The 11,414-nt window shown below is 46.1% G+C and overlaps 2 protein-coding genes and 3 non-coding genes across 5 annotated transcripts in view; all 5 read left to right on the top strand.

Annotated features, from left to right (window-relative positions):
- The first annotated feature begins 2,405 nt into the window (after positions 1–2,405).
- Positions 2,406–2,478, top strand: TRNAT-UGU. The gene has a single exon. It is a non-coding gene; the product is annotated as a tRNA-Thr (tRNA).
- A 1,504-nt stretch (positions 2,479–3,982) lies between these two features.
- TRNAY-GUA lies at positions 3,983–4,071 on the top strand. Its single transcript is given in 2 exon segments — positions 3,983–4,019; positions 4,036–4,071. It is a non-coding gene; the product is annotated as a tRNA-Tyr (tRNA).
- Positions 4,072–4,705: 634 nt separating this feature from the next.
- Positions 4,706–4,777, top strand: TRNAP-UGG. Its single transcript has one exon. It is a non-coding gene; the product is annotated as a tRNA-Pro (tRNA).
- A 17-nt stretch (positions 4,778–4,794) lies between these two features.
- Positions 4,795–11,414, top strand: part of ANG (angiogenin) — a 14,106-nt gene continuing 7,486 nt past the window's right edge. Inside the window, exon 1 of the mRNA XM_017533903.2 lies at positions 4,795–5,452. Coding sequence (XP_017389392.1) covers positions 4,922–5,452 — 531 coding nt within the window. The 5' untranslated portion in view covers positions 4,795–4,921. The remainder of the gene's footprint in view (positions 5,453–11,414) is intronic.
- Positions 5,204–11,414, top strand: part of RNASE4 (ribonuclease A family member 4) — a 20,915-nt gene continuing 14,704 nt past the window's right edge. Inside the window, exon 1 of the mRNA XM_017533906.1 lies at positions 5,204–5,452. The gene's annotated coding sequence lies outside the window, so the exon portion shown is untranslated. The remainder of the gene's footprint in view (positions 5,453–11,414) is intronic.

The following is an 11,414-nucleotide window of genomic DNA, read 5'->3' as shown; positions in this document are numbered from 1 at the left end:
ATTACAGGTAAGAAAACGTTATCCAGAATGCAATATAGGGAAAAAGACAAAAAAAATATGGATGAGAGGTTAAAAGAAATGGAAGACAAGGTATGAAGCTCTAATAGATGTTTAATCTCAGTTCCAAAAAGAGAGAAAAAATAGAGTAAAAACAATATAAGAGGCTGACTGGTCTGAGTGCAGTGGTGTTTACAACTAATTGATCACAACCAGTTACAGATCTTTTTGTTCCTTCCAGTTCCACTGCTTCACTTGACTAGCCTAAAAACAAACAACATAGGAGAAGATAACGGCTACTGTTAGCTAAAATGTATCCCCCCTAAATTCATATTTTGAAGCCCTGACCCTTAGTATCTCACAATGTAACTGTATTTGGAGATAGGGGGTTTAAATAGGTGATTACGTTAAAATGAGGCCATCAGGATGGGTCCTAATCCAACCTGACTAGTGTCCCTATAAGGGGAGTAAATTTGGACACAGAGAGAGGCCCTGGGGTGTGGACAACAGAGGGACAGCCATGTGCGGAAGGCAGCCATCTCTAAGTGAAGGAGAGAGGCCTCAGAAAGAACAAAACCTGCCAACAGCTTGATCTTGGATTTTTGACCTCCAGCACTATGAGAAAATGAATTTCAGTTAAGTCAGCTAGTCTGTAGTATTTTATTATGGCAGCCCTAGCAAACTAATACAATGTCTGAGAATTTTCCAGAACTAAAGAAAAACAGCAGTATGTGGATTTAAGAAAACCCATACTCAAAAACTTGACACTGATACCATATTTGGAAAAACATGGGTTTTCCCTATGGTATCATGTACTCCTGTTTTGTTTCTAAATGTCAAGCTTGGATGGGTGAGACATCTGATTGGTGGAGGCTAGATCCCATGCCTATTCCCAGCTGCAAGCTGGGAAAGCAAGTGTTCTAGGACAGACTTACTTATAATATGTGAAATAGCCACATGTAAGGAGAATTTTTTAAATATGTTGGAAACACACTAATATAACAAACGCCTACAACAGGGCTATTCAAAGCTTATATTCTAGTCTCGGCTGTTTTCTCTGTATTCTTTTGCTTCAGGAGTGCATAACCCATAGAAATCCTAACTTGATGAGTTATGCAATTTGATCAATGCATCTATCAATTCATGGAACTCTAGACACAAGAGTATTTTGGCTGTCACACAATTCATATCAACCGCTCCATCTTCATCTTACCTAAATCCTAGCATCACCCCTCTGCCTCTCCAGATACCCTGAAGAGGTAGGCTTCTTTTTTCTGCAAGTATTATCTTGCTTCTTCAAGACACCTTTGAGGGTCCCCTGTCTTTCCTTTTGATTGTACTTCATATTTACGTTCAGCAGAATCTCCCTTAGCTGTATCGCTCTCATTCATCCCTTCCTTTCCAGTACCATAACGATTACCCTTTCGCAGCTTTACGTTGGAGCGTCTGCCCCATGCCAATCAATGACTGGTGTTTCTGACTCTGGTTGCTCCTCCCTTCAATTCATTCTGCAAACTCAACAATGTTTGGTTAATTTCTATTTTCTTCTCACCTACTGCCCCAGCCAGTGTTCCCTTGAATGCCTCAGTCTTTCTCTCGGACTTTGCCCGTAATTTTATTCTACCAGGGACCACCCTGCTCCCATTTTTGTCTGTCTTAACCTCCCTTCGTAGTGCAGCTCAGGCCAATGCTCTCTTCAAGACCCCTCCGGATGGCTCACTTTGTAAGTGTGCGGACCTTGGCATGGCCACTGCTCCTTTACACCTGGCACAGCTACTTTACATTGTTTTCCTTCATGAAAACTAAAGTTCTTTTGTTCCAAAAGACTGTGACAGTGACTTCAGGATAAAGAGCATACCTGGATCCCTAGTTCTTAGTGCAGAGCCTAGCACAGAATTGGAATGCAGTATTTGTTGAATGAAGGAACGAATTAAACTGAGAATTAATGAATGCCTGCTCTGGCTCTGAGACTCATTGCTGTGAGAAAGGTCTCTTGCGTCCAAGGAACTTGGAAGAGGCAGGCAGCTGCTGGTACGAAGTCCTGAGTCAAGCAGGAAACAAAATGCGGATGTCAGCAATTACAAGTGAGGCCTGTGGTGGGCTTCTTCCTCTGCTGGTTTTCCGTTCTTAATTTTCAGTCTGAAGTGGGGGAGTGGAGAATCTTTCTGTGTGTTAGACTGTGTCGCGTTGGGCAAACTTCTCCAGTCTTAGAATAGTACTGGTCGCTGTCACTGGCCTTCACTTTGCACCATCCCCAGCAAAAACACTCTGAGTCTGCGAACTGAATTCTAGTGGTTGGGAAATGGATTGAAACATCAAGGTTTTGCTTAGTTTCCACACTCAGATATTAGCAGAGGCCCTGCAAATCTTTTCCTTTTCTATGAATGGAAGAGAAAAAATTTCCGTGAGGCCCTATAGCTCAGGGGTTAGAGCACTGGTCTTGTAAACCAGGGGTCGCGAGTTCAAATCTCGCTGGGGCCTTATAAGTTTACTTTCTTGAATCAGGTTTTTCTTTAAAAAAATTCCCCTGCCGGTCTTTCTGAACTGAGGAAATGTGGCAAATTATAGCTTCTTGCCTCAGGCCAGAGCTTCCAAACACCATTACCTTTAGGTTCCAGTAGTAACGCTGCTCTGTCGCCTGGAACGCAGCGGAATCCATTACACCAGCGGTGGGAACCGCCGTCAGCTTCTGCGACGCCCTGGCTTGCGGACTGGTGGCGAGAGCCTGGCTGGCTGCCGGAACCAGTGCCCTGAGCGGGAAATGGGGGCGGCCAGGCGACAGAATAGCCCCTTAAACTATTCTTAAGCCCCGGGTCTGGGGATATTTGGAGTGGAGATCAACGTTCCCCTTCTGAAACGGGAAAAGCCAGCGGTGGCTGCTCGGATTAGGCGTCCAAAAGACAGATGCCCGCTGCGCGGCAAGGTTTCATGTGCCAGTGGGGTTTTGGGAAATTAAGGGTCCGACTTTAGGGGCGAGACTTGGGTCACTAAATTTGATTCTGACGCAGAGAAATGTGGCCATCCTTTTGAATGAGCTAAAATTTTCTCCAAAAGCGAATTCTCACAGAAACATTGGGTTTGCCCACACGTCCTCTATTTCAGGGGTTCCAGACCCTCTGGCCGCGGACCGGTACCGGTCCACGGCCAGTTAGGCACTGGGCAGAACAGCAGGAGGCGAGCTGGGGCGCGACCAGTACCCCTAGCCTGAGCTCCGCCTCCTGCCAGATCAGCCGTGACCTTAGCATCTCACAGGAGCGAACTCTATTGTGAACTGCGCATGCCAGGGATCGAAACTGCACGCTTAAGAGAATCTAAGTGATGCCTGACGATCTGAGGTGGAATAGTTCAACCCAAGACCATCCCCCAACTCCCCTCCCGCCCCAACTACTGTGGGTGGAAAACTGGTTTCCACGAAACCGGTTCCTGGCGCCAAAAGAGTCGGGGGGGACCACTGCTCCATTCCACACCCTCTCCCTCCCGGGTCTGTGGACTTGTAAGCGGAAGAGCCGAGATTCGGAGGGGAGCGCAGGAAGTGACGACACCAGGGAGCCCAGGCCTGAGCCTGGAGGCCCGCCCTCTCCGGCACTCACAGCTGCGCAGTCAGAATTGTGTGCGTCCCACTGCCGCAGCCCCCAGTTCTCCGAAGTCCAGGTGCTGGTCCCCACCTTACACACAAACACACATACCCATGCTCGCGAGGCCCCTGGGTCCCCGCCCAGCGAGGCCAGCAACCCTTGGGCGTCCAGAGGATGTGCAGCCTCGGGATACCCAGGTTCCGGGGACGACTGCTCTGCTTGGGAGCCCCTCAGTGGAGCAGGGGAATCCAGAAAGGTTGTCCTCAGAACCTCGGACTCAGGACGTTCTTACAAGCTGGCTTTGCGACGCTGCAGTAATCACTTTCCAGATGTTAAGAGATTTCTTTCTTTCCCGTCTCTGGTTAAGGATGTCTTGAATAGGGATTTTTAGAAACCGTTTCGCGGTGTTCCCTTCGATAGCTCAGCTGGTAGAGCGGAGGACTGTAGTACTTACTGTGATGTTATCCTTAGGTCGCTGGTTCGATTCCGGCTCGAAGGAGAAGCTGCTGTTTTGGGGTTTACAGTTGCTCTCCGTTTGCTCAATAAATCTCTGTATGTTGACATGATGAAATGTCTTTCTATCCCTTACCCTTGTCCCAAGGAAATAGCCATGAGTTGAGCTGCGTTAGTCATGCCTTGAAAAGTCGGATACCTTTCTGTGAGATAGTAGACCCGAATGGTCCAACCGTTGCGGGGGAGGCACTATTAACTTACTGAAGTGTGTTATGTTTTGGCTTCTGGATTATACACAGCGCGCGCCTGTCCTCAGGCTCAGAACCCTACTGAGAGCTCCGCTCTGGCCCTCGATCTCCATCTCAGTCCCCTCCAGGTTCCCTCCAGGCTCTAGCGGGGCTTAAGTCTCTACCCCGGGCTCGGTGAGACTCAAACATGTGACCTAAAGTCTAAAAAGCTGCCTCTACTCACCCCATTCTGCATCTGTATCAAGGAGCATAAGCGAGGGTAAAGCCAGAGCCACACGTGAAACTTGGTAAAGGTGGAAGGAATAACTAAATAAGGCCAAAGGAAAATGTCACAACAGAGGAAGAAAAAAAAAAAACTTCGTAACAGGAGGCGGCCAGTTGCTGGCGGAAAAGAGAAATTCAGCACGGTAAGAAGTGACGATAAATCACAATGGCTCGTTGGTCTAGGGGTATGATTCTCGCTTTGGGTGCGAGAGGTCCCGGGTTCAAATCCCGGACGAGCCCGAAGTGGTGCCATTTTTCCACACCATTTTGGCAAGTACAGAAAAAAGTTTCAGTTAGAGTTGAAACACAAACTGTCTCGCGTTGGGCTGTCCTGCCAAAGAAAGCAGCACTAAATACGTGGCAGATGGGCTGCCAACCAGTGTCATGACCAAGTTTCATGGGTTCCTGGACGCTCAGCCAGTGGTCGTCTCCGAAGGGCCGCCTGGCTCTTGGAAACAGAAGCCAGTTTCCCGCCATCTGCTGTCCGTGGAGGCTGTGCCCTCGCAGCTGCTGCCCTCTGGGTTCCAGCTGAGGAAGGGGCAAGTGAGTCTCAGGTTCGTTTTTTGCTCGGGCTGCCGCTCTGCGGCCTTGGGGCGGGGGCTTCTGCGGCGCCAGCTCCAAAGGCGGATCCAGGAGGGAGGGACCTCCTCGGAGAAGCGGGGCGCGGTCCCAACTACGCAGAGGCTCACAGGCCGACCCTCCTCTCCTCACGCCACACCCATCTGCGTCCGGGTCCACACATTCACCCTACAGACGCACGCCAACCCCACCCAGATGCAAAGCAGGTTTTCCAAAGAACATCTTTGCGTTTTCTTACCAGCTTCCCAGAATCGAACTACGGAGGAAGAAGCAGTTGAGAAACACAACTTCTTTCCATTGTGCTGCCCGTTTCTGCCGACTTGTTCTGAGGCCGAGGTGGGTTCACCCTCCTGCTCTTCCTCCTCTTTGATAGCTTCATCAGGGGCGTTTGGCCGGGGAGTCCCTTCCTGGTAGAGGGAGGAATGGGGAGGGAGGCGAAAGTCCGTTATTTGTATGAGTTAACGACTTTACATTCCCACTCCGATTTTTACTTTGCGCAGCTGGGCAGAGATACCGCTTCTGTTGGTTAGTAGGCTGGGAGGGGGACCTAAGGGAGGCGCTGGGAGGCCTGCACTTGCCATAACTAAGGAAGCTTTGCTTCTTATTCAGGTTAATCACCCGATTTTTGAAGCAGGCTTTAGTTTTTGCAAGCGTAACTAACATTTGGGAATTATTGTTTTCTGTTTACTCTCCTCTGCCTCCCCACCCTTAACCCACCCTCAGCCAGTGGTGTGCAATTCTTAGAGACACTTGCCAACAGCCTCTTCTCCAAGCCTTCCTACTGGAAGATTGGGATCCTCCTTTTTCTCGTTCTGAGACAGCACATCAAGTGCTAACGGCAGCACATGGGTAAAGCGCAATATCTTTATTAAGGAAGGACAGTAAAAACAATTTCATCACCACTCAGGGGGCTAGGGAAATCTCAAATGAGCCAAGACCCTCCCTCGTGACAGTAAGACTCTTAGAATCAAGTCATAATGTAATCACTAGAAACCCAAGTGACATAATTATCTGCAGCACAGGACCACCTTCCAAGAAGCAGCCTCAGGTCTTCATTGAGTTATTAACCACAGAGCCATTAACTAGTTTTGCAAGAGGATAAGTTTATTACATACACTTCAATTCAAGCAATTCTTTTACTGATGACAAGTAGAGTAAAATATGTTTTGAATTTATGATAATAGTCAATGTAGGTTTCCTTTAAACAGCAACTTTTAGTGGCACCTTGAAAGTTAGCTTTGATTTTCTAGAAAGTACTAGTATGGAATATAAAAGTTGTGTGGGCCTGGCGCGGTGGCTCATGCCTGTAATCCTAGCACTTTGGGAGGCCAAGGCGGGTGGATCAGGAGGTCAGGAGTTTGAGACCAGCCTGGCCAAGATGGTGAAACCCTGTCTTTACTGAAAATACAAAATTTAGATGGGCACTCTAGCCTGGGTGACAGAGCAAGACTCCTAAAAAAACAAAAGTTGTGTGGCGCATGTAAAGGTTCTAGTCCCACAAATGCTATGAGTCCCTCAAATGCTTGAGCAATACATGTCTCTTTCTCTGTTCCTCAGTTGCCTCTTCTTTAATATGAGGGTTGGATGGACAGCCTCAGAGGCCCCTCCCACTCTTGTTCTATGACTGCATGGAGTGGTGCAATGTTAGTAACAGGACACAAGGCACTCCAGTAATGTGGAGATGAACTATAGTTTGGCAGACAGGATGGGAAAAAACCATTCCAGGAAAAGAGGAATGGCTTTAGCTATTGTTCAAAGCAGATAATCAGGTTATAAGCAGGCAAGAGTAAGAGGTGTGTCAAGTTGTTGTTAGAAGCATTTGCCACTGTGACTCAAATTAAGTAGATAGATGAAAAAATGGACCAATGCAGGCCAATGAAACCCTTCTTTAGAAGTTTTTATTTAATCTGTATTTAAGCAGATTCTCTGTAATTCTCCATAAACAGTTATTCTCAGAAGAATGGCCTGAAATACTTGGGAAAGAAGGAATGGGGACAAAGAGGGAATGGGCACAAAGCCTGGAGTTGGCTAAAAAGTAAATGTTTAATTTTTGCCTTTGATGGAAATACAGGCATGTCAGCAGGACTTTGTCCCCACTCTCTTTCAATCAGTAGTGTTGTCACTTCCTGGAGCCATGATTCTGCTTTTCACCTGGGCTTTTCCTTCTTTACCTGTGACTTCTGTTATTGAATAAGTTTCATGCTTATAGACGTAAAATGTTAGAGTAATGAAGAAATTTAGAAATTATTTAGTCCATTCCTCCAATCATCTAATTTTGTAATTAATCCTAAGACAGAATGAAACGTATATACTCTGTATGAAGAAGGAAAGTGCTTCAACACTAGAGTCCTTGGGAAGAGTACCCATGCATCCCATGTCTGTGTGTAGGGACATTATTGGCTTGAGGGAGAGAGAGAAAAAAATCTCCAGAAAAGGGAATGACTTTCAAATTAAAGTGGTCTCAATTTTTTTTTTTTTTTTTTTTTAGATGGAGTCTCACTCTGTCACACAGGTTGGAGCACAGTGATGTGATCTTGGCTCACTGCAACCTCCACCTCCTGGGTTCAAGCTATTCTCCTGCCTCAGCCTCCCGAGTAGCTGGGACTACAGGTGCCTGCCACCACGCCCAGCTAATTTTTGTATTTTTAGTGCAGATGGGGTTTCACCATTTTGGCCAGGCTGGTCTCGAACTCTCAACTTTGTGTTCTGCCCTCTTTTGCCTCCCAAAGTGCTGGGATTACAGGTATGAGCCACCATGCCTGGCCTGAACATTTTTAAAATAGATTTTTTTTTTTTTTTTTTGGCAATTGTCAATTCCTTCATATGGATTAAAATTATTGACAAAGATGCAATATTCCTTAATCATAGAATATAATTCCTTGTTGTATTTTAAAACACAAATGACTGTGTGCATAGATGCATTCTAATGAAATGGTAATTTTTCCCCCAAACCCTACTTTTTGTTTTAATAAAACTTCCTTGTGCCAAGTTTAAAAGAAAAACAAAAATCTGTCTTTGCATTGTGGGCAGATTGTGAATCCTCCAAAAGTTGTCCGATGAAGGCCCAGAGGCACAGAATAGAGCTAACTATATTCAGAGGCTGCTGGTTGCCCCACCCCAGCACTACTGCAGAACTCTAAAATCAGAGGATACTCTGTTTATGTGAGTTGGTGCTTGAATTGGTGCTTCAAGCCATGGGTGCATTGGATTGCATATTGCAGGCGCATTGGATTGTATATGGCAGCAGTCCTTTTCTGGTAAATCACTTGAAAGCAGGTGTTTTTGTTGACCAAGTTGTCTTAGGCTGTAGGAGTTGGCTGCTGCATGCATCCAGGACTGCTGAGGCAGTTGGGTGTTGCAATGAGCCTGTCAGCTCTCCTCCCTAACAAATGAGTGGTTGGTAACTTTTCAGAGCTCAGCTCTTCAAAGTCTGTTTAAAAAGTGATGTGTAATTAATTTAAAATAGTTACCACTCAGAGATGCTACGTTTGCTCACAGAAGGAAACTGAGCATTTGAGTACTCTGTCAGATGCCAGGAGGAGACCCACTCTGGGCCCCACTTCCCATTGCTTTTCTTTGTTCCGGAAACACTTTGGACTTTGGCATTTGGCAAAACAACCTCTAGTGTTTACAGTACTGGTCAGAGACATGCTTATTCCTTCCCAGAAGACTCCAGTACCCCTGAGGCACTGGGGACTGAGGGAAAGCAGTTTAAGGCCATTCGCTTAGTCCTCTTCTCACTGCTAACCTTTTTCTTTTTAGCTCAACATTTGCTTGGGGCTGCAGAGAGAAAGAAAGAGGACAAGGGAAAAAGTGAAGCTCAGGCAGGATGGTGCCCCAACAAAGCTGAAAAACAAGTGAAGTTCATCCCTCCCTAGTTTCCCCATGCTGCCCACTTTTCTTTCTCCTCAAATCCTCAGTGCCTTTCAGTTACCAAAACCTGTTCTTAAGGATGAGCTCTAAAGCACATGCCTAAAGATGTGTAAATTACAGACAGCTGCTGAAAGAGTTTACCCTCCTAAGGATTTTTGCATTGGAGTGAGGACCAATATCTCAAGAATGAAGGCATATCAGTTGGATTCCATAAAAGTAGCACTTTGCTGGGAACCTGGGAAGCTCTCTGCTCTGCCTGGGAATCATGATGGCCTTATTTTGTAACTACTACCAAACCCAATTATGTCTGTAAGCCTTTAGGAGGAGCCAGGAGACTTTGCATGGGCGAGGTTTCCAAAGTGCGATCAGATGGTGCATCCTAGAAACAAGGGATCACAAAAACAGTTTGAGTGTGGGGTGTGGTGATGTGTGCTTGTAATCTCAGCTACTCAGGAGGCTGAGGCAAGAGGATCGCTTGAGCCCAGGAGTTCCGGATGAGCCCTGGCAACATATTGAAACCTCAAAAAACAAGTTCGGGATGAAGTGTTAGTCACTGTTTTAAATTCTGAGAATAGAGTCAGTGAGATCAATTAACAAAGGAGTGTTGGTTAATGGCTAGTTTCTCTGGTTACAGCAAGGTGAAGTAAAAAGTAGATCCATCCCAGCCATGCTATGAGAACTCCAGATCAGCTCACACTCTTCTCTGAACACTCTTGAAGTTCCCACAGGATGTAGAAGTACCTGCAAATTAGCCCGTTTAGCCTACACAGTGAAACTGCCTTTTTACTGCTTTCCTGCTCCAGCTCCCTGTGGGAGATCTGTCCCTGCCATACAGAAGGACCAGTGCTGCTGAGAACGTCTGAAGATGCCCATGTCCTCTTTCTTTCTGGGAGAGCAGATGGTCTGGCCTCATGCTGTAGCTCTTGTGTCCAGACTTGCCGCATCCCAAGAGGACCCTCATGTGGGGGAAAGTACTTTACTCTGCCCTGCCCCTACATCCTCCCCTGTCAACCTTGTGGTCTGTTTCTTTACACTGACTTCCTATGTGTTTTCTGAATCTTACAGAGATTTCAGGAAACAACCTTTTTATTTATTCCAGTTTTTATTGGAATAAAATAAAAACTCTTAGGACCCAGGAAGCTGCATAAGAAGGGGATGTGAATGGCACACACTGAACCCCTTTCCCAACGCTGCTCTCTGGCCTTCGTATCTTTCTCCTGCCCTTCATTGTGTTTTTCCATTAGGACGAATCCTTTCCCAGGGGCATCACAGACTCTTATGCAAATAGGCTTCCCTCAGGTGGACTCACCAGCTTTTCAAACACACACTTTGACACACCTGAAACCAAGTCAATACAGTCACCTTGGGACCCATGCTCCGTGCTTGTCTCATTGGGGATATGTACTGGGTACAGTGAATCTGCAAGAAAGAAGTGAGCAACCCCTCTGAGAATTGGATGGGATGGAGGAGGGTCATTTGGGACTCAGAGGTGGTGTTGCCTGAGCTGAGTCTGGAAAGACGGGTCAGTTTTCTCCTTGCATATGAAGGGTTCAAAGTCTGACTCTACCATTCATCTGTTATTTGATCTTGGAGTTTCCTCATGAGCAGAACATATTTACATAATGCCTGGCTCACACAGTCCTGGTGCTAGTTAAAAGTAGTTATGTAGGTGACAGCTTCACAAAATGAAAGATCGCACTGAATATTATAATTATTGTGATTTCAAGTGCATTTGTTTTACAGGCAGGCAGGCTGTCTTTTCTTGACAGCTTCTCAAGAGCAACCAGACTGAATACTTGGAGGTAGGTGGATGACTACAGAGGATTGAGGATTTTTAAAAAGGTAACACTGTCCTAGAGCCAACACCACAGTGGGTGAACGCTGGGGATCTGTGAAACAGTTGGTATCCTGCTGTTGTCTGATATCGGGAACTATAAGATTTATAAAGTGATCCTGGTGACCTTTAGCCCATTGTTTTTATGCAAGCAATGAATCTACAGCCCTGCTGTGATGGTGGAGATAAGCCATTTTGAAATTACATTACAAGGATCAGAAGATTAAATGTTCAGGGTTAGTCTCTTGTGGACAGGTAAAGATGGAAGAAGCAGCCCAGGAAACATGGCGAACCTACTTCTGGAGGTTTGAAGCTCAGCGGTTGAGTGGGTACAACCTCAACCACAGGCAGTGTACCAATAGCCGTCACATGACCTTCTCTAGAATTGCTTTCCTGGCTCTTTGAAATCGATAGAATAACCTGCTTAGCATCCTTTCTTGAAACCAAATGATGTGATATGATAAATAATAAATAGAAAGCACAGTGGAAAAGTATCCTACTGGAAGACCATATCTTACTCTGTGACATCTTCCAGAGCAGTTCTTGGAGTTGGCCCAAGAAGATCAGAGACACTTTTTTTTTTTTCTTTTT

This window comes from Cebus imitator, unplaced genomic scaffold (assembly GCF_001604975.1).
Source record: "Cebus imitator isolate Cc_AM_T3 unplaced genomic scaffold, Cebus_imitator-1.0 Scaffold83, whole genome shotgun sequence".
Lineage (NCBI taxonomy): Eukaryota > Metazoa > Chordata > Mammalia > Primates > Cebidae > Cebus > Cebus imitator.
This window is presented reverse-complemented; position numbering and strand designations above follow the sequence as displayed.